Raw genomic sequence first — 27,638 nt, forward strand, 5'->3', positions numbered from 1 at the left:
ATATACCGAGTTTTTGAAACCTGATTAGTAAATATTTTAATTGTAGTAAAAATACTGATTGTTACTTCACACTTTTTCAATCATATAAGAATTTTAAGAATTTGAAACAAAAATAATAAATGCGAAACCTAACATCATCTATTTCGATAGCAAAATAACAAACGCACAAGTTTCTTTTTGGACAAACTCAGCTTTCATATCCTTGCATACTCCACAAATTCATCTCGTAATATGCTGTATTATGTTATGTTATCCAATAACATTATTTGCAATAAAAAAATTAAGTGGTAAATACAAAATATATTGTGATAATTAAAATTACCTTCTTAAAGATTGTAATTATTTATTATTATTATTATTATTTTAGACTTTCAAAAAATGCAGGTTTAATTGGATTATTTTTACTGGTCATATTCAACTAGTATAAAATTTTCTTATACTGTAATACTACGTATAATGTATACTGTACTGTCTATAAACAAACAAATATTCTATTTTTGGTAATATTGAATCTGACACGATTATTTATACAGCTATATTAGAGTTATATGATATAAAAAGTATGTAATTCAGTCCAAATTTAGCAGAAATAATTTTTTTTGTTATCGTCATCAATATTTTTTATCTTTGCCAATACTCCTTTATTTTCGTCAAGTCTTTGTCAATATTCTTTTCGTCAGGTCTTCATCAATACTCTTTTGTCTTCATCAAGTTTCATCAATACTTTTTTATCTTTATCAAGTCTTCGTCAATACTTTTTTTTAATAATCTTTAAATTCCTATAAGTAGTATTTAATACTCTTAAATACAATGCCAAAAGTAAAAAGTAAAAAAATTGAAAATGTTCCTAAGGAAATTACCGACTATCCTAAAACAGATTCTATATTATATACAGATGGAAAAAGGAGTTATAATTACAAAATTAAGCAAGAAGGTTTATATCCTCAACCTCCAATATTGGCATATACCCAAGGAAAAAACAAATATAAAATTCCAAATGGATATTGTGTGGAAACTACTTGGGGTCGTGGGGAAAAAAAGAAAACTGTAAAGTGCTTTATTAATTATGTAGAAGGAAAGCCACTTTTTAAAATTATGTATGGTATAAATTTCTCAGAAGAAGTCCAATCAAATATATCTTCAACAACAGCAGCAAATGCAGTTCTGAAGGTTAGCTTATCGAATTTTTTTTGTGTTAAAATCGAATTAAATATATTTAATAATTAAATTTTATTATCTTTTTTTAGAAACTTTTTCCCTTAAATGAAAAATCATTAATTTCTGGAGTACATCTTTTTGGCATTCATCTAATAACATTAAAGCAAGCTAGAGAAAACGTAAGAAGTACAAAGGAAAATAATATTCAATTAATATCACTTGAACATTGTAGTAAATCAACATTAAATAAAAGGCAGCATAAATTTGGAAATCAATTGAAACAACATGTTCAAGTTGAAGGATCCAAAATCTATGGTAAAGATCAAGTTGTTCTTAAGCAAATTTCTTATAGCATTAGAGATATGGATTTCCAAATTGATTATGAGGAAAAAAACGATATAAAAGAAAAAAAGCTTATTTCAGCAGTACAAGCTATTGATTTAAATTATATTCCTCGTGAAGGTTATCGAGCATTAGCTGCAGTAGAATCTAATTTACAACGTGAATGGGCCATCTCTAAACAATGACTTAAATTAACAACAGAAATGAATCAGAAAATACCAATTACTCTTATCAATCTTCCATTGGATTTTGCTGAATATTCAAACTCTGAAATAGTTCAAAATATCAAAAAAGGTGGAACTCGGAGCGTTAAAGACATTTTAAAGTATATTGTACCCACCCTTATTTCTAATGAAATATTGGATATTAATAATCCAATTATCCACTTAAGAGTTTCTGGCGATGGCCGGAATGTAGGCAGAAAAATTAAGCATGTAATGGTAACCATAGCAATTTTGAATGACATACAAAATATCCATAAACCTGACCACCACTATACAACCATTCTCTTTTCAGGTGTGGAGAAATATGAGGTTTTAGAAATTATGATGGCATCTTTTATTAAAGAACTAGATGAAATAAAAAAAAATGGGCTAATGATTGGCGAAATTATATGGAATTTTGTACTTTATTTCAGTTCTGACTGGAAATTTTTATCCATATGTTTAGGATTCAATTCAGCAAATTCAAAATTTTTCTGCCCATGGTGCCAAGTATCAAAATATGACCAAGGTAATGATTGGAAAATAAGTAAGAAAATGGAAAACATTCATGAATATCCAGGTCATAATAGGAAGCCACTTTTTAATATGATTCCACTGGATAATTAGGTACCAGATGAACTTCATATTTTGCTTCGTATTTGGGATCGTCTCTAGTGTTTAGTTTTAGCCGAATTAAAAGAATTTAATCAATTTGATGATATATGTCGTGATGAAATTGTTAAAGAAATGAATAGGATTGGTGTTAATTTCCAGTTTTGGCAAGAAAAATCCAATACGTGGAACCACACATCATTGATGGGTGATGACAAAAAGAAAGTTTTAAAAAATTTTAACTTTAAGCGTATATTACCATCTTCACGTGCAAATGCAATCCGAGAATTATGGGATCACTTTCATCAAATTTATCTCAATCTTAAATTGAAGAATTTTGATGCACAACAATTTCGATTCGAAGCCGAGGATTGGTTGGAATTATTTAAGGTATTATACATGCCAAGTGATATAACTCCATATATGCATGTTCTTGTCTGCCATATGTCCGAGTTTATGGAAAGACATAAACAATTTGGCATAAAGGCATTTTCGTGCGCGGCTGTTGAAAAAAAAATCACTAGCAAGTAACACATTTTTTTAGACAGACAATGAAAGATGGAGGGAAAAACAAAAAATCAGCAATAACTGATATTCTTGAATATGAAAATAGGGTTCTATTTTATTTATTTGATAATGTTGAAACTTCAACACCAAAACCAAAAAAAATAAATTTAAAGTAATATTTTTTGGTTAGAGCGGTAGAATTAATTTATTTGTATTACATAGAAGTGATAGAACTGATTAAATAAATGATATATTAGTAACAATTTGTTATATTTGTTTTTCTTTGACAAATGGCTTGGATAGTTAGGACGTGTATTTTAAGTAAGAAATATTCTAACAATTCTCTTTTCCTTTTTCTTATATTTATAAGGACACCGGCTTTTTGGAATTTGACGAAACCACACTTTCAGTTAATGTATTTTAATGTTTTTTCTTTCCTTTTTTCTTGTAGAATTAAGTAATTTAATGCACATATAAAGCATTAAACTATATTTTATTCAGTGGAATAAACTTAACGAAGTATGTAAATGTTAGTATTTATTATTGTTTTTTTAAAGTTTTAATATTAATACTGTTTATTTTTTTAAAGCGCAATTTTCTTAGTTTCTTGAGAGGTAAATATACTTGGGTAGACACATAGCGTTTTTAGACTGGTATTAATGCTGGAACTAACATCTGGCAAGTATAGTTTGGTAATATATGGTGACATAACTGCATTTTGAAAGGACATTAACTATTTTTCTATGTTCTTTTATCACTTTTAGATACCAACGAAGCGAGTGAGATTGTACCGAAGCATTTTGAAGAAAACTGTTTTATATTTTTTAACTTTCCTATAAGGCAGTATAGACGTAAGTAATTTCTAATTTTTGTTGTGATGCAATAACAATAAATAAATTTTTTTTAAAAAAAAAAAATCTTGTTGAATCAAGCCAACTAGACTATATTATTAAACAACGGGTAAGTCTTGGTAAAAACTAGAAGAGCATTTTTTTATTTCTTTCATTTTTTGTAACTAATTACTGCGTTCTTTTTTTTTTAGTTTCGTAAAAAAAATATAGTTTATAAATGAAAGGCTCGGGAATGTTTGAGATATCAATCCGTAATCGTATTAAAACAATATTCTGGGTGGATTGATGATCTTAGACGGTTTGCTCTTCAGGTATTTGGACGTGTGGAAATCTGGTAGTACGAATATCCATATTTTTAGGCTTATTAAATGCCTTATCTGTTATATATATTCTTTTTATTTAAATCGTGAAACGCTTATTTATAACGTTCTATTTTTTTTTTCTAGATTTCGGGTTATTTAATTTTATAGTTTCGGAATGTTTTGATTGCCAATTGAGTGAATCAGGTAAAACATTTCTAAATTTTCGGTTCTATTATTATTATTACCCTCTCCGTCGTTCTTATGTATTTATTTTTATAGATCTCGACGAAATTGATGACGCCTAAAGAATTTGTTAGATAAGTTTAGTTTAGGTTCAAGATTGAAGTGGTAAGTTTCGCAATAATTGGGAATTTTATTTTATTTTATTTTAAATAGAAACGTCATCTAACGTTTCTTTTTTTTCCTTTTTGTAGGTTTCGGACTTTTAGGTTAATGGGAAAGTGATAGTGGTAAGCTTTGCGAAATTGTATAACGAAACGTCTTACCAACGTTTCGACTTTCTCTTTTTGTTAGACAGCTGACTGGACACGTGAGATTTTCTACGTAGGTTTTAGATTCGGGTTGGGGACTCTTGAAATTTAAGTTTCGCAGCATCCAGTTGCGAAACAGTTTTTATACGTTTCTTAATTTTATTTTTTTTTTTGTAGGTCCTCCGGAGTAACGATTAGAAACGCTGGACTTGGAAATGGTAAATTTCCTTACTATTCTCTTTTTTTTTTTAATAAAAATAACGTTTCTTTTTTTTTGTTTTTGTAGATCTTTCGGGTTTCAGTTTGAGTGCTGAAAACTTTACGTAGCTATTTTGCGGTGTCAGCTACGTAACTAGCAAGGGGGAGGAGTATTTAACAACATTTCAAGGTAAGGATAAAGTGCGATTTTAATGTGCAGTGTATCTATTTTTTTTTTTTGACTATCATCGATTGATCATATCTCACTGATCGTTTTCTATTTATTTATTTATTTATTTATTTTAGATTTTCGGCATTTACCGGTCTTTTCTTCTCTAGGTTGGCTGATAAACTGAATAGGTAGATCGGTAAAGTATTTTTTTCTGCTTTGTATTTTGTTTCACTTTTCATTTCTTGCACTAAATTCTTTTTTCATTAGATCTTCCGGTTGATACAAGTAAAACGAAAAAAGAACATGATTATTATGCTTAGGAAATGAACATCAAAAAATGACATAGTAGTAGAAGGTGAAACAAACTGCTTTTTTTACTATTTCTTTAAGAAACGTTACTATCGTTCTTAATGTGTTTTTTCTTAGATTTTTGGAGATCCGCTAGGGCTGTTAACCCGCGCGCAAATGGAATCGCTGCGGCTTCATGAAAATGGCTAATGACAGGGTAATGAAAGGAAGATTACCTTATTAGCGTGACTGGGGATTACAGCTTCCTTAAACAGAAGTTTCAACCCATCAGCAAAAGGTTGAAGAATCCCGTAAAACCCTACGACATTAGGTCCTACCCTTCGTTGCATAGAAGCCATTACTTTCCGTTCAGCAAGAGTCATGAAAACAATACTCCCTAACAAAGGTAGTAGAATTATGAAGGATTCCAGTAAGAAGAATAGCATATTAAACAGATTGGGAAGATTAACTTCTAAGTAGGAAATAAATCAATAAGTAAGGGGTATTTTCAATAATAAAAGTGGAGTAAGTACATCAGATAGAGACTGGGTAGTTAGTGAGGGGAGTAGATATAAGGAAGAGTGTAACTATTTTATAAGTAACCAAGCCAAGGTTGGCAACAGTGAGAGGAATACCTTGATTTTATCTTAGGAATCAAATAATATCAAGTTAATAGATGCTATCAGGAGAGGGAGGAATCGAACCCCAACAAGAAGCTTGGAGCTTACCATTTTACTATTAAACTACTCTCCTTATTGGCTATCCTTTTCGTTGCTTAGCAAGTATTGGTTAAAAAGGGAGTTTCCTAGATTAGCCCGTTCTAACTACGGGAGATTTTGGAATAAATAAGGGATGATACAGAAAAATCTAGGATGACGAAAGGAACAATACCTAGTACGAAAATTAACAGAAGAAAAGGAAGTAGTATGAAGAACTCTCTTAGAGATATCTAGAACGAGGATAAAGGTAACGGCTACTCTACTGCAAGCCGATTGTTGTAAGTCCAAATAGTATACGGTACAGTTAAGGCTACTGAGGAAGAGGCCAATATGGTGATAAATGGGTTTCGTTGATAGGCACCTGCAAAAGAAAGGAACTCTCCTAAGAAGTTAGCCGTTAGTGGTACTGCCATATTAGCTAGACAGAAAATGAAAAACAGAGAAGAGCGATTGAAGTGTCTCTATTACAAGTAGCGATATCAAGAAAGATTTGACAGCGAAAATATTACCGGATTGGTAGGTTGGGAGTACCAAGGATACGAGTAGGTATTTTGTTGTTTGCTGGAGTCGAACCAACTGGAACTTGTCCACACCTTGAACAACAAATAAGAACTATAGTACGTTTTCATTTATTCAATATTGACTTAAGAAGTATAACACTTAATTTCTTTTTTTAGGAACGGTTAGTTTTACCTTTAAACCGGTTGATGTTAATTGTAGAAATAATTAATAATCTTGTAAGTTTTTTTTAGTGGAGTGAATATGCAGTATGTGGTGTAATAGCATTATAAATGACATTAATCCTCCCTTTTTTTTATTTTTTAGATTTTGAACAGACTTTTCTAGAAGATTAAACAAGTTTCCTAAATGTGATGGTATAATGGTGTTAAAGACATTTATTAATGTCTTTTTTTTATTTTAGGTTTCAGATTTTCTGAAAGATTAGAAGATTAAGTGATAAAAGTAAGTTTTTTGGGGGTAAACGGATGAGTAATGACTGTATTATAAATATTATTAATACCTTTTTCATATTTTTCAGATTTGGACTAAATTAAAATGATCTAAGGATTTCTGCAATTTGGAGTCGTGAAGAATTTAAAAGTTTAATAAAAAACTATGGAGTCAAGCCAGCTGGAATTACATTCACACCATAAACAACAAGTAAGAAGACTAAAGTAAACATGCATTCTTTTTTGGATTGGATCCTTTGTTGGATTTTTAGTTGGATTTTTGGTTGGTTTCTTGTAGTTATAGCAACATATAAATAATTGTAAATTAAATAAATAAATAATAAATGAAAGTAAAAAACAAAATGTTACTTTGCATTAATTTTATATCAATTTCACTTTCTAATGCCTAAACAATGTAAATTTTGGCCGGTATTAACATAATTTCAGCCAAAACTTAACTTTATAGTAGCATGTATTAATTTTTATTTTCAAGTCAATAATATAAAAATTCTGCATATTATGTGATGCTTTGGTAATACTTAAATATTAAAAAATAATAAAAATTTAAATTTTGGGTGAGTAATCAAATCAGCCCATATGACACTCTTTAACCTCTATCCCACTCCCTACAATATACCACTATGGTGGTAAAAAAAAAAATCAATTACTGTAGACATTTTTCAGAGTATAATTTGAAAAGAGTGGAAAGGAATTGAACTGGAGATTTTTATTAATTTAATTAAAAGTATGCCATCAAAATTAGAACAAATAATTAAGGGTAATGGCAATAAGATAAATTATTAATTATGTATAGTCAAACTTTTTCGCAATGTAATAAAGCATATATGTTTAAATTTTTATGAATTTTCAATAAATATTCATTACACAAATAGATAAAATATTATTATAATTATTTTTTTTGCGCACTGTATATGTTAAAATTTTTGTAAAACATAATTATAAATATATATTAAGTATTAACCAATAACCAATAAAATTTATTTTTTATAATATGATTATAATTTATAAGTCTAAAAAAATTTGACTACTAAATAAAACATTGGTTGACTTTAAATTGAGTGTACCATACATATAAGTTTTATATAACTTTTAAAATTATAATTTATATTTACTCTACAAATTTACTTAATAAAAAATATTATAAATACCATTTTTAACATTTTTGATAATTTATAATTAAGGAGTGAGAAATATCAAATCTCATTTAGAATGAGAAATAAATTAATTGCTTATTACATATCACAAATTTTATTATATTTTTAACTTATTTATATTTTATTTATTTATTAATATAATATAAATTTTAGTAACATGATATGTGCAAATAAACAGTATAATTCAATATGTATAATCCTTTGCTTTGCTTTAGACAACTATTTATTATTCTTATATATTATACTAGTAATAATCATTACTGATTTTTATTTATATATTATTTTATTATATTTTTAATATATACAGTATAGTAGGTTGCCAAAAGTAACCAATTATCTAAAAATTAATAAAATCAGTTATTATATATTACAAACTATAAACTTTTTTATGTATTGTATCTTTTAAAAAGAAGTTATATTTTTCATTGATTTTATTTATTTAAATATCTTAGATGTAATATTTAATAATACCCTGATTATTTTATAAGTTTTAAACACCTTTTATTAATAGTAAAAATTCATATAATAGAAGAATACAAAACCAAACTTCTGAAATTTGCAAGATATCTAGAGTACTGTAATCTATAATATATGATATTTTCATTAATAATTTTATACTTATTTTAATAAAAATCTATTTGAAATATTTTTATTTAATTAATAATAAAAATATAAATATTTAATTTGAACTAAAAAAAATTTGACCTTTTAATCAAAGCAGCTAAAGTGAAATAGATGCCAAAAATCAATTCTTTAACTAAAAACTAATTCATTTTCAAAAAATCAGAAAAATTTGATTAGTAATTACTAAAAAATCCATTTTTAGAAATTAGCAAAATTGTAAAATTTTACAGCTGCTGCTGATTTTTTTGAAAATAAGCTAATTTTTAGTTGAAAAATCAATTTTTGGCATCTATTTCTTTGGTTGAAAGGTTACATTAAATTAAATATTATTAATTAAGTAAAAAAAGTCTTAACATTTCTAAATTTAAAATAAATATAAATTATTAATGAAAATAGCTGATTTTATTTACTGTAATTTTAGGTGGTTGGTCACTTTTGACTATCTATGAAAAATATGCTATTTCAAATATGCTAAAGCATTCAGAATATAAGAAAATTTAATTAAAAACTAATTATGCATCAATGAATTTATATGCATTTTTTAGCTGTGGAATGTGGATGAATAAAAATTGGGTTTACCATTAAAGCACTAGATTTTGGCAAATTATCTAAAGTTAGTACGAATGAAATTGCGTAATAAAGTATTTTTTTAATTGTCAGGAGAGTAATTCGAAGATCAGTAATTTAAATTTACGCGACTTTGCGACTTTGTACAATTTGTACGACACGCGACAATCGCGACATGTATCATTCGTAAATGAATTATCGTAGATTTTGGAAATAAATCACGGGCCTAATCTTTCCAAATGTGTAATTATGATGTAATATGAATGCAGATCTCACAAGGTGAATTTTCAAATTTGACCATTTAAAGATGTACATCAACTTTAAAAAAATACAAATTAATTCACGAAAAAAAAGTCTCGCGTGAAATTTTTTATTTCTCTCAAAATTATTACGAAGAAAATCCTAAACTTTTATTTTCCGCTAGGAATAAAAAGTAGAAAATATGCGTCTAATCATTCGTTCCGATTATAATGAAGTATCAGAATATATATGTAAATAAAATAAATGATTATTACATTATTACATGAATTTTTCTCTTAATGTCATAACTTTCTAAGATGTTTTCTTTTTTATTAAATACTAAAACTTAAGCAACTTATGTCAAAAATCGTATCAACGAATTTAAACCAACTAAAGAGCGTCCTTTTGTCCTCGGCTTACCAACTGGTTCTTCTCCGATTGGTTTATATAAAAACTTGGTAAAGTATCATAAAAACGGAGAGTTGAGTTTTAAGCATGTTGTTACCTTTAATATGGATGAATATGTTGGTCTGCCTAGGTAAAAATTTTCTAAATTAAATATCCGCTAAATTATTTAAATAAGTTTGATCTCAAATTTTTTTTTTCACTTGGTTCATCAAGGGATCATCCGGAAAGTTATCATTCCTTTATGTGGCATCACCTATTCAAACATATCGATATTGAACCGAGAAACGTAAACATTCTTGATGGTAATGCCGAGAATCTTAGTGAAGAATGTGCTAGATTTGAGAAAAAAATAAAAGACATTGGAGGTGTTGAATTGTTCATTGGAGGTTAGTTTTCCTTACACATGAAATATTTAAATTTCTCATGTAACAAATATTGAGATCGCTTAATATTAGGTATTGGACCTGATGGACATATTGCTTTCAATGAACCTGGGTCATCTTTAATGTCAAGAACTCGTGTTAAGACTTTAGCTTACGATACTATCTTGGCGAATTCAAGGTTCTTCGATAATGATATAAACAAAGTACCAAGGATGGCTTTAACCGTTGGTGTTGGGTATGATTCAAAATAAGTTCATGCATATTTAACAATAATGAATTATTGGGTAGAACTATAATACTATAAGATTATTAATTCATCAGTAGTCTAATAGATTATCATTTAACCAACAAATAATAATAACTTTTTACTAAATTATCATAATTCTTTTATATAATCTAGTACTGTTATGGATTCTCGCGAAGTTGCAGTTATTATAACTGGAGCACATAAGGCGTTAGCTCTTGCCAAGTGTATTGAAGAAGGTAATTTATGATTTATTGTGTTTAATTTGTTGTAAAATCTTCTGATTAAAAAAAATCTGTATTAACTCGACAATGACAAATCAGGTGTAAATCACATGTTTACCGTTTCGGCGATTCAACTACACTCAAAAGCATTAATCGTTTGTGATGAAGATGCAACACTTGAATTGCACGTTAAAACCGTGAAATATTTCAAGAGTATTGAGCATGTTATTAATAATCTTATCGGAGCTGAAAATGTCGGTCTACAAGGTAATATTCATTAATAGAGCCTAAATTATCATTTTTTGGGGAGAGGAAAGATTTTTTTTAATAAAATTATTTATTATTCAAAGAATATCTATAATTTTAAATAAATAAATAAAAATTATTGTAAAACTCGACAATTAAATTACTTTTGCTTTTTTTTTCATAAATAATAAAACTTTTATTATAATAATACAATATTTAAATGATAGGCAACGTCAAGAAATATCCAAGTCCCGAAGTAACACCAACCAGAGAAGCATTTTACAATTTACCATTCAATAGATAACATTCAAACGAATGCTAAAGATGCGACAAGAATATTTAGATTTTTGATTTCTATATTTTTTTCCTAGGATGGTAATATTATAATATAATAGATAATATACTGTACTGTAAATGTAAATAGTAAACAAAATATAATAAACTGAATTCAATGAATTAATGTTACACGTTTTCGTAAATACGGTATATTGGATATGTTGATCTTCTGGCCGGATTGGGAACTCCGTAGGGAACTCTTGAATTGGACTTGCAGTAAAGGTGGTACACAATATTTAGAATTCAGATTTCAGCTCAAGAAGCAATTTCAATCTATATTTATTTTGTTGGATTAAATTAAGAACCTCATCAATATTTATTATTAAACAATTTTTTTTATAATTGGAATGGGATTAACTTTAATTTATTTATTCATTCGAATGGGATAAGATTATGACAGGTTTTTAATAGAAATATCGGGTTATATGATAGCCGCAAGACGCAGCAAAGAAGAATTTAAGAAGCAAATTAGTTACTAATCGGGCCGTCGCCGAGATTTTTTATTTCATTAGTTACACAGTTATTGAATGAATGATCACAGTTTGTTTTGTTCGTAATAATTACTGAAATAAGTATAATCTACTTTTAGAATCGGGATGCAAATTGTTGAATGTCGATCACTTGCGAACCTTGTATGATTAAATATCCAATCGAATTTCGTTAATATTTATGAAAAGAATAAACAAAAGAATAAACAAATACCCTCAAAATCCTTTTAAAGAATTCAAAAACAAAAATGTTTAATTTATTTTATTTTTAAAATAAAAAAAAGGAAATTATCGAATTAAAATTGATACCGTATGTATTTTCATGCGGCTTTCAATAGGACCTTGTACTCCATTAATCACATATTTATACTATACAAATTGCAATTCAATAAATTATTCTTTTCATAAAAATTTCGTTCATAGATAAAAAGAAAAGAATAACTTGATTAAAAAATCATTTCTAAAATATTTCAAAAAAAAAAAAATTCCAAAAAATACATTTTTTTAACTTATTTAACATAAAAAAAGATGACATTAGAATTCCTAGAAAAAATTGATACAGAAAAAATTTTTACGAAAAAAGATAAACATAAAGCTGATATATTCTCATCTAATGATAAAACTTCCGTCGTTGAAGATAAAGATAATAATAGCGAATCATCAAATGATGTATTAATTCAAATATTTGATATCTCTAAAGTTGATCGTCCACATATAGTAGATTTATGCTCAACAAAAAAAAGTGTTTTACCCAGAGCTTTAGAAAATGTTCCTCTTATTTCCCCTTCTATAAATTATTTAAGTTATTTTATACAAGTTTTACAACATTTAATTCTTACAATAATATTTGATTGGACCGCAATTATTACTCACCCCGTAAATTTCTTATTAACCTTTGTATTTTTTCCTACGTCTGCTATAATATTATTCTTTCTTGAAATTATTTTAAGATTCATATCTTTTTTAAATTTGGACTCTAATAATGAAACCGTTTTACAATCTTGGTCTAAATTAATACCTTTAACTGAATTATGTAAGTGATAAAATTATGATAATAATATTGAAAAAAAAAACAAAAAAAAAGATTATAATCTTAATTATTTTTATTTTTTTTTGCAGTGGCGAATCTTCGTTCAGGAATGGAATCTTTAGATCAACATCCTACATCAGATATTCATAAAGGATTTAATTTAGATCGAACACAATTCTTGTTATTTCTTTCAACTATCATGTACGAGAGAAACGAAAAACAAGTTATTAAAGCTTATCGAATGATTTCCAAAATGAAAAAGGATATTAATAATAAAAGTGATGAAGATTTACAAACCGTTTATAAAATTCTTAAAGAAAGTGAAAAAAATATAAGAGATCAAATAAAAGATTTTGATCTTCAATTCACTTCACTTTCCGAATTAAATACTCTTGGAGGTCCTTATGTTGGAATGTTTTGGTCTGAAGAAAGAAATTTTATAACTATAGCTTGTAAAGGTACAACTCCAACTAATTTTAGTGAATGGTTAACAAATGCATCATTTCAACGTACGGATGCAAGAGCTTTTTTATTTGGTGAGGTTCATCAAGGTTTTTATAGTCAACTTTTCCCTATTAACGATTATGAATCAGCAAAACTTGATAGAAATTGTCCTGCAACAAGAATTATTAAAGCTGTTAATCAAAAAAGTGAAGAAATTAGAAATAAAAACATGGAAAAAAATAATATAAAACTTAAGGATACCCCTTTAGTAAATATTTATGTCACAGGTCATTCATTAGGTGGTGCATTAGCCAATTTATTATACGGTAGATTATTAAAATATCCTCGATGTTTAGGTGAACATTGTATATTAAGAGATGGTACAACTTTTGCAAGTCCATCAATTGGAGATTCGGATTTCGCTGCAGAATTTTCATCATTATGTAATCGTTCAATTGAGGAATATAAAACATTATGGAGAATTGTATGTGATAGTGATATCGTACCACGTGTTCCAATTGGTCATAATAATCCAAAATTACGAAGATATACTCAAAAAATACATATAATGAATTATTTTCATGTTGGTGATGAAATAAGGTTTTATCAAGATGGTACTAGACCTTCGTCTATGCGTGATATTTTTAGTGATAATAAAGAATTATTATTCCTTGAACATGGTTTAGGTTGGAATGAATGGAAAAGTTTATTTGGTCTTTATGATCCTCTTGATGATAAAAAACATCATATTAAATCTTCTTTCGATCCTAGATATAATACAAGTTTAATACCTATTGAAAGATTATTATTACCTTTTATTCGTAACCATATGACTCATCGTTATCTTGCTGCTTTGGAAAAATCTAGAAAATTTTTTAATAATAATATAGTTGTTAAAGGAGGTGATAATATAGTTTAATATTATACATACGTACATACATATATCACTTAATTTTTCCTGCACCCCTTGTTGCATTAATTATCAATCCGTGTAAATAATTACACTGGATTTAATTAGTTGGAATATACTTGTATTATTTTAATTATATTAATTTGGTTAGAAACTCTTTATTTATCCAATTTTAATATTAAAAATATTTTTAATATTGTACAATTTTAACGGTGTAACATTCGGAATATTCCAATCATCTGAATTAGAATTTGCCTTTTTATTCTAATAATAATAAATATACAGTATATTTACTATTTACTATTTATTTGGAAAACAAATTTCAATTTTGTGAAAGGAATCAATATACCAAGGATTTTCAAAATAATTCTAGGCTTGTTGATTTACGATTATATTTGTGAATCTGATAATCGTTTGGTACTGGTAATCACGGTAATCCGTAAACATTAGTTATGTTCATTGTTAGTTTCTACATTCGTTATTTTATTATTTTATTTATCACTTTCATTATTTTGTTCTTTTGAAGACAAATTGGCAAAGCAGGTAATGAAGGCTAGATAGTAGTTTAAGTAAATAATTCAGTATATCCTACTTATCTGTTTTGATGATATATTCAGTGTTGGTTACTGGACTAAGTCCAGTTTAGAAAAATTTAATTGGACTGGACTAGTCCAATACATTAAGTCCAGTTCCGTCCACTTCCATCAACTTCAACATGTATAACATATAATTCAAACCCCAAATTGTTGGTATTATCTATATTAGAAATGTTTTAATGTTACTTGTACATATAATATATAAGATAATAAAATAATTACTTATTTTATAATATATAACTTACATGTAGCATCAATCCCAAATTCCTTAATTAAAATATTATTTTAATTAGCATTTGATACAATCCTATTTCAAAGGCAATAGCTTGTACTGGAAAATCTACTTCTAGTATTTTCATACAATTATATTCCTCTAACAAAACTTTGGCTGATAGAAAGGTATTGGAATCTCTTTTATATCTAATTTCCCCCAATTTACTCCACCAAAAATAAATCTGATTTTAGCAAATTTCTGGATCTAGGCCATTTTCCACAAGGCGTGCATATATCTCTTTTGGCAGTAGATCAATATTTTCACTAATAAAATCTTTCACACAATTAGGTACACCAATTTCTTTAGGTAATTCATGCAATATTTTATGAATAACATTTACTGATGTTATCTTCATTTCAAGATCAATGACAATATTAATTTCTCCATGACAATCAAATCGTTTCATAGGAAGAGTATCACATTGCTTTTCTGGATTAAAACATTTCCAGAGTTTTTTTGCACAATCAGACCTTTGAGAACATTTATATCGAAAATTAATTTCTTGCTTATTTTTTGCACTATATCGCTCATCATGAAATCTATATTTATTTATTATTTAGTTAATAAGCATATAAGTATTAATGTATCATGAACAAAACACATACCTCCAATTGAAATTATCTGCATCACTTATTTGCTCTATTATACCTTCTGCAATATTTTTGGATGAGTTATCATTTAACATCATATATTAAGAGTCTTTTTAAAATCAAGCCCATTTTCTTTATTTTCTCCATCTCCATTTTTAAATTCTCTATAAGTTCGTCATATTCAATCAAATTAACAATTTGGCATTCAATTTCTTTTCTTTCCCGCTTCTGATTATCATGAATTGCCTTTTTCTGATTTTGACATATCGAACATATACTGTAAGTTTTATTTAAACCTGAAAATAATTCAAATGAACAGGTCTGTTGACATCCCAAACATTTTTTACTTTCACTTAAAATTTCTATTTCCTGCAAATACAATGTGGTATTAATAATTATATAACATAAAAATTAAATAAAAATATAAAAAACTACCATTTAAATTTAGTGTTTATTATATGTAGGTTAGTATTAAAAATTTACAGTCAGACCTCTATGTACCGATACTGTTGTTTTGGAAAAAATATATCGGTATATCAAATTATCATTACATAACCGTCATCAGTGAATCATAATGCGGGCCAAAATCCAATTCTTGCCAGCATTATGTAAACTCCAGATAGCTAATATATTAAATGTTATGTGATTTGGATGGAACCTTTATGTTAATTCTGGCCAAATTCATAGTGTTAACCTAAATTAATACCAGTGTAACATAAAGTATCAGTACATCTTACTATGTATTAATTATAAAGAGGCAAAGAAAAGTATCGGTACATATTATATCATGAAACCATATATAATATCAGTACAACGAGATTTTTTTATTAATTGTGAAATGGGACATAGAAAATTTATCAGTACAGGCAATTATCGGTACATAAAATATCGGTACATATAGGTCTGACTGTAGTTTGAATTCTTTAAAAAAAAATAAATAATAATAATATTCACAATATGTTTCAAATCTATATATCGCAAAATAATTAATCGCACGTGATATTATTACATAAACAAACTGCAGCTTGAACACGCCACAGTGCTTTTTTTTGGGGTAACGCTAGGGTAGTTCAAAATCACATGACTTAAAATAAATTTGATTGGCTAATGTAATACTTAATGTTAATTAGAATTATGCATAATTTTTTATATATAATTTATTATTCATTATAACTATTTAAAAGTAATTTGATTAAGTATATCATCAGGAACTTTTCTATGGGATTTATATTTTTTTAGCAAGTTTTCCTGCAATTCCTTTTTGAGAAATAGGCATAATATAATTTGTAATAAATAAAAACTACCAAAGTTTTTTTAATTTTTTTTCAAAATTTTTTTAACAAAGCATGGGTAAGTTTATAAGCTAAAATGATTTATTTGAATAAGCACTATCAAATGATTATTTTTTTTTATATTACACAAAAATCACTTATTTCCCATCATAATAAATTACACGAACTTCAAACTTATGTAACACTAGCAAAATTTATTATTTTTTAATCTAACCTGATAAGTTTAAAAGCTCTTGATATGCTTTATTAAAATTATCGGTTAGAATTTTAAAATATTATTTTTTGCTAATATGACATCTTTTTGAAAATGTCACATTATGACAAAAAAATTGGGTTGGTTATAAAAAAATTTTCATATTTGGATAAATGACTTTTAACATATTTTTTTATATTAACTATTTTATTACTATAAGCTAGTGATACCTGGCTAAACTCTTTTTGCCAAAAATTTCGGTTTTGTCACCAACTAGTTTCGGTTTCGTCATTGACTAAACTATATAGTAATATTTTTTAAGTTTAAATTTTATTTATATAAAATTGTAATTTTATTATAAAAATATATTAAATTATATTATAAATAAAATAGTTTTATAAATTCCTTTAAAAAATATTATATTTTAATATAAATTTATTATTTTTTTTTTTATAAGTAATTATTATAATTAAAAATCCATGGAAATCCATAAAAAATCCATGGAAATACTATGGAATATTGAATTTCGGCATTTCGTCTTTTAATTTTAAATGTCTAAACTATTTTGGTGAGATCCCCCAATTCCCTCTGTCATCAATTTACAGAGTTGCCACATCGAATGGGCATTCTCATGGTCGAACAAACGAATAATCGAACGAACGAACAAATAAACGAACAAGCAAATAATCAACAGCATAATTAACAAACAACATAATCGATGAACAACATGCAACAACATATAACAACAACATTCTTGGTTCACGACATAAATAGCGTTAGTAATATAAAACATCAAACGATATAAAATAAAATTTAACTTCTCTAAATTTTCCCCAAATTATATCCACTTTTACCTTTCATTTCAAATTTTGATAGCTCTCGCTATGAACTATTACTTTTCAAAAGTGTACATTTAATTCATCTTAAAATTTTCATTTTATTCAATTAAAATTAATTAAGCAAACATTAATTAAAGTTTAGGGCGAACCTATTACCTTTAATTAATATTAAACTTTACTAACAAATAATTAAATGAAACTTATATTTTTATTGAGTTCTGTGGATGAGAACTGTGGAATTACTTTGAATTCTGCCCTCTATTTATACAAATTTTATGATACTTTCTATTCTAATATGTGCTATCTATATACTATCTTTTATGTTCTTTTTACATACTTTATAAAAAGTATTATACTTAAAATATACTTAAAATATATTTAAAATATACTTAATTTAAAAATTGCAAAATACTTATAATATATTTTTAATATATCTAAAATATACTTAAAATTATCTTAAAATATATGTCTAATATATTTAATTTTTGCCCATATACTTAAAATATATTTAAATTATATTTAAATTAAAATTTAAGTATATTATAAGATTATTATAAGTATATTTTTTACATACTTAAAATATACTTAAAATATATTATGAAATATATTATAAGATATTTTAATATTAAATATTTTTACATATATATTACTAAATATACTTAAAATATTTATATATTTAAGTATGTAAAAAATATATCATAATATACTTAAATTTTAATTTAAATATAATTTAAGTATATTTTAAGTATTTGGGCAAAAATTAAATATATTAGAAATATATTTTAAGATAATTTTAAATACATTTTAAGTATATTATAAGTATTTCGCAATTTTTAAATTAAATATATTTTAAGTATATTTTAAATATATTTTAAAAAGTTTTTAATTATATTTTAAATATAAATACTTTTTATAGGGATATTATCTTTAAACTATCTTTCTAATATGCTATCTATATTTTAAATACGCTATTTTAATATGCTATCTTTAATATGCTATCTTTTAATATGTTATCTTTTATGTTCCATCTTTTAATATACTTTCTTCCAATATGTTTCTATCTTTAATATATTATATTCCATCTTTTGTGGCTTATATCTTTTCGTATCATCTTTTATATTATCTTTTATCTTCTATATTATCTTTTATATTATGTTTTATAATATTGTTTTTATGTATTTTCATTATGCGTGTTCCTTTAATCCGCTATCCCTCCATTTTATATGATTTACCTTTTGTGGCTTATAATTATTCTTTCTAATTGTTCTTATTGTTGAATTCAATAAACTGGTTGCTAAGTCACAATTGATCGACTCCCTACTCAATCTATTGGTTTCTTGTTAATCATTCGATAAATATTACATCATGTAGATCATTTCTCTTCTTAAATGTTTATCTTTTTCGGCTAATCATTTATCCATTCACGCTGATTCAAGATTTGTTCGTTCGTACTTAATACTTAATGTTCACATTTGTCTATTTAGTATATTATTTGTTCATGCTAGGTATTCAACCGCTCACATCAGTTTAGTCAAATGACTAAATATTTTGGTTTCGCCCAGGATCTCTACTATAAGTATATTTACGAGAAACTTTATCTATACATATCATATAGGCTGATTTGTCTACCTTTAATTAAAATATTAATTTTATTACATTTTTATTATACAAAATACTATATAATATACAGTAAATTGGAAATGAGTATTAAAAAATTTTTATTTAATGTTATTATACTATAATTTGGTAAATATTTCTTTTAAATTAATATAATTCTTAGCACTTACTATATATATTAAAAATTTGTATCTCAACTTAAAACGTAAATATCTCCAGATCCAGTGATCCAATTGGCAAGCTCTTTTTTCGTTCATATAGACCAGATCAAAGGCTTTCCAAAGAGCCTAAATTTATAAAAAATGGATCAGTGGATCCCAAGATATTTGCATTTAAGCATGTTAAAAAGTTCATACGTCAACTTTAAACGTAAATATCTCTGGATCTAATAATTCAATCGGTGAGCTCTTTTTTCGCCTATAAAGTCCAGAACAAGGGCTTTTCAAAGAGCCTAAAATTATAGAAAGCGGATCAGTGAATCTTGATATATTTGCGTTTAAAGATGGTAATACAAACTTCGACATAAAATAATTATTTTTATTGTTTGAAAATATTTATTATGATACCATCTTTTATATGATATTTTTATTATACTTTTATAAACATTTATAGCTACTAAGGCTATATATATTTTATTAAAATATACTTACTTTTTAATAATATATGTTAAAAATTCCATATATATGAGAAATGGGTTTTTTATTAGTGAAATGGGTTTTTTCACAGCTCTTTTACATTTAATAATTTAAGTTTCGCAAATGTAAATTTTTGTTCAACTTAATATTTAGTCAAGTGATCATCAATCAGATGATTTTTTGGTATTACAAAACAATTTTGAGTAACAAAAATTGTAAAAATCAATCAATAACTCTTTTTAATGCAGAGTAGACAAATCAGCCCATATGTTTTTTTTATTTTGTACTAGTATACATCCAAAGTTTTGCATAAAACTTATTATATTATACATATTGGGCATAAGGTATTTAAAATTTTAATATGCAATTAATGTTCCAATCTGACAGATATCCGTCATCTGTTTATCTGATCTGATTGAAATTCATCATCTGGAATATCCGCATAAGTAGGGTTGGTAAAGTCGGTCCTAGTCCAGTTTTAGTTCTAAGACTTGCAAGTCCTATCTGATGGATCTACAAACTAAGTCCATATATGATTAGTCCAGGACTTGTGTTCGACCAAGTCCGGTTCTGGACTAGATCCTAAGACTCAGTCTTAAACCAGTTTAACGTATATCATTTATTATAAATTCTGTATAAAATTTCTTTTTTTTCTATCGTTTTCCTTAAAATTAATATAAAAACATTATAAAAAAACTCCAAAAACTCCAAAAAAATATACTAAAAGTTTTATTTGTATAAATGATGATCAATTGATTATATGTTAATATGTTATACAACGTAATACTAAATACTGCGTTTAACAAATAAAACATATATTATTTCAACCAAATTTGTTCACCAATATTATTCTCAACCCAACTTTTTGTACATAACAATGCTCTTGCAGTCTCAGGACATAAACAATTTCGAACTTTGGTGATTGTATTGCCTGCAACAGAAAATGCTTGTTCACAGGCTACACTTATGGATTGTGCTAAGTAGTCTTTTGCCATTAGTGAAAGTACCGGAAATTCAGTGGAGTGGGTTTGCCACCAAAGAAGCGCTTCCACATTTTCATCACATGACAAAGCTAGATATCTTTCTATTTCAGCAAAATCAGGGCTAGGTAAGGGTGGTAGTATTGTTTCAGCAGTTACTCCTATGCGACGTTTTTTTAGTTGACGAAAATATTCTCGTGATGATGTAGAAGGAAGGAAAGTTTGTGATTGTGGCTTTTGGGAAAGATAGAAGGAAAATTGTTCACGTAAAGCGGCAATAGCATTTGTCGTTGGTTCACCTGGTTCAAAAAGAGAAATTTTATTTTGGGGGTTTAATATTGATGAGATGGTAGTATTATTATCAATAATTAACCAGTATTCTTTAAGTTTTTCATTTATTGAAGCCGCTAACATGTATTGTCTGAATTTATCCTCCCTTTTCACACAATACTTTAGATAATTACAAATTTCATTAAAGTAAAATCGAACATCAGCAATAGTTAGGTACAATGATCCTGAGAGATTTTTTGTTGCTCTTTCAAGAGGTTCTAAAACGATCACTGTTTCCTTTATTAATAATTAAAAAGGATTTAATTTTGTAAGTAGTAATAACGAAAAAAAAAGAAATTTGTTATTGAAAAAAAAATATTATTTCATTTTTACCTTTATTTTCGTCCATGCTTCAACATCTGGCATTAATTCACGCACACTATCATGTTTAGCTGCAAGCATTTTCAATGCCGTTTCCATTTGCTGTAACTTACAAAGCATGTAATAGGTGGAGTTCCTCTCATTTCTATGTCTATTTCTGGCCGAAGGTACTCAAGTTTCTCTATAACACATAATTCACGTAATTCATCACATAATAAGACTGAATTTTTAATTTTTGACATTAGTTGTCGCACTTCTACAATTTCTTGATCAACTATTTCCATTCCTTGCTTAACTGCAAGGTTAAGTATATGTGCTGAACAACGATAATGGCTGAAGGTAAGATTATTTAATTCTTTTTCAAATTCTTCTGATAATTTTCGTTTACATACTAACATCGCAGATTCATTATCTGTAGTAAGTGCTAACGCTTTACCTGCTAAGTTGAATTCATTAAGAACATTAGTGATTGCTGCTGCCATATTGATTCCTGTATGACGAACTTTAAAGGAAATAATATCAAGTAAAAAACGCTGAAAACCTCAATTTTGGTCAATATAGTGACTAATTGTTAGGCCAAGGTATGCTTCGCTACTTATAGTTGATGTCCATATATCGGCAGTGAAGGAAACTTTGCTGGATATTTTTTGTAAATCATAGCCAATATTAGAACGACGTTCATTAAATTCATCAATAATCATTTCTTTTATTTGATGTTGATCAGGAATTTTGTAACGAGGATCGAAAATATGCATCATTTCAATAAATTTTTCATTTTCCATAACACTAAAAGGTTGTTAGTTATCAATAATCCAAATAACAACTGCTTTATCTTGTTCCAATTTTTCTTTTGCAGGCCAAGGGTCTGTACATTTGAAATTTAGTGTTGTTTGCTTTCTGACCTTTAGAATTATTATGTTGTGCTTATTTAAAAGATGCCATTCAATAGTAGTATTACTTGACTTAATAGAAAATACATAATTGCACCTTTTGTATACAGATACCTCGCTTGAATAGCGCCAGCTTTTGCAATCTACATAATTCCATAGAAGTGAAGTTTTTCGAGAACTTCCTTCAGTACGTAATATGTTATCCAAAATGTCATCACTCTCCAAGTCAACAAAATCGAACGCGTCATCTAAACTCATTGTGTAAGTTTGTACAACAAAAATTAAAAATACCGTGTAATATATATACCAAATATAAGAACCCTTTTTATTGGTTAGGACTCATTTAAGACTAACTCCTTATTAGTCCAAAAAATCGGACTTAAAGATCTGCAGACTCAGTCTTAGGACTGAGTCTTTAAGTCTGAAATAAGGACTTTACCAACTCTACGCATAAGTATCATCCAGATTATCTGAATTATTCTTAAATTATCCATTAATACCATTAAAATTTATATTAAGATATAATTCTGGCTGGAATTAACTGATCAGCACTGGAATTTCCTTTTTTGGAAATATCATGCAATATGAATTTCTATTTTTCACAGAAATTAAAATTTCCTTTTTTAAAAATTTGTGTAATGTCACGTGATTATGTGTAATCTGATAAGTATCTGTCAGATGAATCTATTATTATCCGTTATCTGACATATTTGATACATTATTATCTGTCATTTGACATATTCAATCCATCAATGTATCTATCATCCATTTATCTACCAGATAACAGATATTCGTTAAATCTTCTGAATAACATCTTAACAGATTGAAATACTACATGCAATTTTGTTTAAAAATTTTATTTAAATTATTTTTTAAGGATAAATCTAATTGTAACAGCCTGTTACGCATTTTATTTGTAACAACCTCCAATTTTATCCAATTAAAATTTAAGATCAGGCGAAATGTAAACAAAAACAAAAAGATCAGTCATGTAACCAAGACAAAAGAATTTTTTAAAAAATTTCAAGAAACTGCTTATAACTTGAAATTTTGTCTATGAAACTGTCTTAAGTACATTAAGTAAAAGTTTTTCAAATTAAATTTTGCATATAAAAATTTTATTTGTAAATTACATACTAAATTTATTATTAAAAAAAAATAAAAAAAGGATGTTACAAATAAGATATGTAACAGGCTGTTACAAATACATTTATTCATTTTTTAATAATTTTTTTTTAAGAAATTTTTTAAGTATCTGTTAGAATTTTTAAATAATTTTTAATAATATTTAGTAAAATTTTCAATAAAATTTATTTGAAATTTTTCTTTAAAAATTTTTTTTTATATAAACTCAGATTTATATTAATTGTTTAATTTATAATAAAATTTGAATTTATGTAATGATTTTGTATAAAACTTCTAATAAAATTAGACGTATAAAGAGGACCCCGAACAATATATATATAAGTCAGATAAAAAATTCAAAATTTACTAAGATCAATAAGCAAATATTTTTCATGTCTGCTAAGCAAACTTTTATCTAACCCATAAATTTTTTACACTGCTAAGCAATTTATTTTATGACATATATATTTATATATAATTTTTTTTATAAAATATGTATATAAAAAAAACTAAAAAACAAAAATTTTTGAAATAATGTATAAATAAAGCTATTATTATTTTTTTGTAATATTACAACTTATAAATGTTTCTTATTAATATTTTCGTATATCTGTTCTGTGACTTCAGAGCGTAATTTAGGCACTTTAGTCAAAGGAAACATCCAAAACCTTCTTAAGTAAAGTTGTTTAGCAGGTTCGAATCTACTTACATATAAATTTTTATCATGATTGAATAGATATTTATGGATTTATTCATGTTTTTGTAACGCCACCAATACGCGGAATTTTTATTTTTAAAATTTACTGTAAAATTTGTCAAAAAAAATATTTTTAAAAAATTTTCTAAGTAAAAATGAAATAACTTTTATTGATTATTACAAAGATTATAGTGTAAAATTATAAAAAAACAGAAAAACACTTATTTTTCCTTCCCATCCACGCATTGCTCTCATTTTCAATATATATTTTTTTACTGTTACACAGACACGTATATGATTATAATTTTAATGTTATGCGGACGCGTATTTGTTTTATCAAAAACACGTTACACAATCACGTCTAAAAATGATTCCTGTATTATGTATACAATTAATAACTAAATTTTTTTTATACAAACATGTTTATAACTTTGTTTACATATTTTATTAGATTTTTTTAATGTGAAAAATGTAAATATTTTTTTTTTTATTTTTAAAACTTTATTATAGATGCGATCATGTCCCATTATAATCACGCTTACTTACATATACTTACATATATAAACTTACAAATATAAGATAAACAAATACATATAAAAATTAAGCATTATGAAATAAGACTACTTTTCATAAAGAACAAGTCAACCTGTTACCTAAACAATCACATCATTGTTAAAAACTATGATGCGACCTCAAATTCAAAGGTGACTGTCATGATCTACCTAAAAATTTGCCCAATGACCGCCTCGATGGAATGCCAAATCATTCCATTTATTCCAATTACTTTCTAACATCTTACAGTCAACATTTTTAACATCCACTTCAGTGCATTTACTATGTGATTTAGCTTTTTTATCTTTACCGCTAATACCGCACCGCTTTTCTTCCTTTATTTGTAACTCGTTCTTTGGTTTCCAAATAAGCACTTTGAATTCTAATAAAACTCTCCCAGTTATTTGTTTCAGTACCTTATACAACAATTTTTCTTCAGTTATTTTATAGCACCTTAATAATTCTATTAACTGACAACTGACTTGATTCTTCATTAAAAATGTAAAATCATATAAACATCCAATATCCCACATACCAAGCTCATTAATTTTACCTTTTAATTCTTGTGTATCTATATCATCTTTTGAATACTTCTGTATAATTTTAGCTAAAAAAATTTTTAATCGTTTGAGTATATCTTGCACAATATTTTGAATCTTACTACATTTCCAAAAATAATCAAAGGTTTCTTCTTCTATTTTACAAAAATTACATCTCCAATCTTCATCATATAGATCTGGCTTACGCTTTTTTAAATTAGTACAAGTTGGTAATTCATTACAACAAATTTTAATCTTAATAAATGATTGTAAATAATGATCCTCAAACAATGTATCATATTGATTTATGTTATTTAACTTTAAAGATATTTTCCAATCTATCAATCTTAATAGATCTGATTGTCTATAAACTTTATTACAGTGTAGCATTAGGAATTCTTCTATAAATTGAGCGTCCTTTATTCTTTTTATCATAAGAATAGGGTTACGTTCTATAGGCATATCTAAAGCTCTGAACAGTTCGGGCTAAACTGGAAAACTGATCCGAAACCGGCTCAAAATTCGGTTCGGTTCGGTTCGGGTATTAGAACCGAAAAACCGGCGGTTCAGTTCAGTTTAATCTGATTTTTTATAAAAATGCGAAAAATCGAATAGCCGGCCATCTAGTGATCGTACAAAGTTGAACCATATATCATTGGATTTGGCTCAACGAGACGCGTTGAATTGCGGTAAGATCATGTCTCTAGCATCGATAGATCACACGTTAACCCACGCTAAATGATTTATAAATAATTGGAATTAGCAAGCTATCTATCAGTGCTAGAGACATGATCTTAGCACCATTCGACGTGTCTCAGTGAGATGAATCCAATGAATATGAATTCATTCATATACGACCACTGGATGGCGAATAATATCAAGTTTCGCATTTTTTTAAAATTTTCAAACGTTAAAAATTAAAAATTCCGATACATGAATTTATTCGTCGTCCAATGGCCGCACAAATATGAATTAGGACTCATTGGATTCGTCTCGATGAGACGAGTCGAATGGTGGTGAGATCATGTCTCTAGCATCGATAGATAGCTTGCTAATGCCAATTTTTTATAAATCATTTAGCGTGAATTAACTTACGATCTATTGATGCTAGAGACATGATCTCACCACCATTCGACTCGTCTCATCGAGACGAATCCAATGAGTCATATTTCATAATTGTACGACCATTGGACGACAAATAAATTTATGTATCGGAATTTTTAATTTTTAACGCTCGAAAATTTTTAAAAAATGCGAAACTTGATATTATTCGCCATCCAGTGGTCGTACACGAACGAATTCATATTCATTGGATTCGTCTCACTGAGACGCGTCGAATGGTACTAAGATCATGTCTCTAGCACCGATAGATAGCTTGCTAATTCCAATTATTTATAAATCATTTAGCGTGGATTAACGTGTGATCTATCAATGCTAGAGACATGATCTTACCTCCATTCGACGCGTCTCGTCGAGATGAATCCAATGATATATGGCTCGACTTAGTACGATCACTAGATGGCCGGCTATTTGATTTTTCGCATTTTTATAAAAATCAGATTAAACTGAACCGAACTGCTGGTTTTTCAGTTCGGTTCTTACAGATTTTGGCTCTAATCCGAACCGTCTATAATCTGGACCAAACCGACCCATTTGGAGCTTTAGGCATATCTCTCCAACAAACTGTACCATTGTGTAATAACAATTTATCCTCTATTATTAATACATTTTTCTCAGCACCAGATTTAGCGAGCTTATCTGCTTCTTTATTATAATCACAATCACTATGCGCTTTAACTTTACTTTGAGACTATAGATCCTAATTATCTTGAATAAACATAACCATAAAACCTTATAATTAACTTTTGATCTTTCTATATTTTTAATCGTCAAAAAGTTTAAATCATCAAATGTATTAACTACCCATTGAGAATCACTATATATTTCGATATTTGCAGCTTTAGGACAGGTCATTAAACTTAATATCACTGCCATTAATTCAGCCTTATTAGAGGAAGGATTATCTGCAATTTTACAATTAAAACTTTTCTTTATA

General features: G+C 26.9%; 5 protein-coding genes across 7 annotated transcripts; 3 read left to right on the forward strand and 2 right to left on the reverse strand.

The window, feature by feature from the left end:
* Positions 1-810: 810 nt before the first annotated feature.
* OCT59_011446 (uncharacterized protein) lies at positions 811-2,998 on the forward strand (the record flags this gene model as incomplete). The annotated part of the gene is made up of 5 exons (XM_066136509.1): positions 811-1,170; positions 1,248-1,620; positions 1,702-2,232; positions 2,386-2,705; positions 2,864-2,998. The coding sequence occupies 5 exons, from the start codon at positions 811-813 to the stop codon at positions 2,996-2,998; spliced, it is 1,719 nt and encodes a 572-aa protein (XP_066001121.1).
* Positions 2,999-9,448: 6,450 nt separating this feature from the next.
* OCT59_011447 lies at positions 9,449-11,564 on the forward strand. Of its 3 annotated transcripts, none has more exons than XM_066136511.1 (7): positions 9,449-9,650; positions 9,751-9,857; positions 10,021-10,193; positions 10,263-10,425; positions 10,591-10,673; positions 10,758-10,925; positions 11,132-11,564. In XM_066136511.1, the coding sequence occupies exons 1-7, from the start codon at positions 9,630-9,632 to the stop codon at positions 11,206-11,208; spliced, it is 792 nt and encodes a 263-aa protein (XP_066001123.1). In that variant the 5' UTR covers positions 9,449-9,629; the 3' UTR covers positions 11,209-11,564. The 3 variants fall into 3 exon arrangements, with proteins under 3 accessions (XP_066001123.1, XP_066001122.1, XP_025171570.1); XM_066136510.1 differs by having other exon boundaries at positions 9,497-9,650; positions 9,751-9,937; XM_025320344.2 differs by lacking the exon at positions 11,132-11,564 and having other exon boundaries at positions 9,497-9,650; positions 9,751-9,937; positions 10,758-11,061.
* Positions 11,565-12,123: 559 nt separating this feature from the next.
* On the forward strand, positions 12,124-14,835 carry OCT59_011448 (uncharacterized protein; the record flags this gene model as incomplete). Its single annotated transcript, XM_025320345.2, has 5 exons — positions 12,124-12,761; positions 12,848-14,104; positions 14,486-14,544; positions 14,639-14,655; positions 14,730-14,835. The coding sequence occupies exons 1-5, from the start codon at positions 12,257-12,259 to the stop codon at positions 14,833-14,835; spliced, it is 1,944 nt and encodes a 647-aa protein (XP_025171571.2). The 5' UTR covers positions 12,124-12,256.
* Positions 14,836-15,169: 334 nt separating this feature from the next.
* OCT59_011449 (uncharacterized protein) lies at positions 15,170-15,667 on the reverse strand (the record flags this gene model as incomplete). Its single annotated transcript, XM_025332469.2, has 2 exons — positions 15,170-15,521; positions 15,588-15,667. 2 exons carry the CDS (start codon positions 15,665-15,667, stop codon positions 15,170-15,172), a joined length of 432 nt encoding a protein of 143 aa, XP_025171572.1.
* Positions 15,668-25,213: 9,546 nt separating this feature from the next.
* On the reverse strand, positions 25,214-25,576 carry OCT59_011450 (uncharacterized protein; the record flags this gene model as incomplete). The annotated part of the gene is made up of 1 exon (XM_066136512.1): positions 25,214-25,576. The coding sequence occupies one exon, from the start codon at positions 25,574-25,576 to the stop codon at positions 25,214-25,216; it is 363 nt and encodes a 120-aa protein (XP_066001124.1).
* Positions 25,577-27,638: the final 2,062 nt, after the last annotated feature.

Source organism: Rhizophagus irregularis, chromosome 19 (genome assembly GCF_026210795.1).
Source record: "Rhizophagus irregularis chromosome 19, complete sequence".
Lineage (NCBI taxonomy): Eukaryota > Fungi > Glomeromycota > Glomeromycetes > Glomerales > Glomeraceae > Rhizophagus > Rhizophagus irregularis.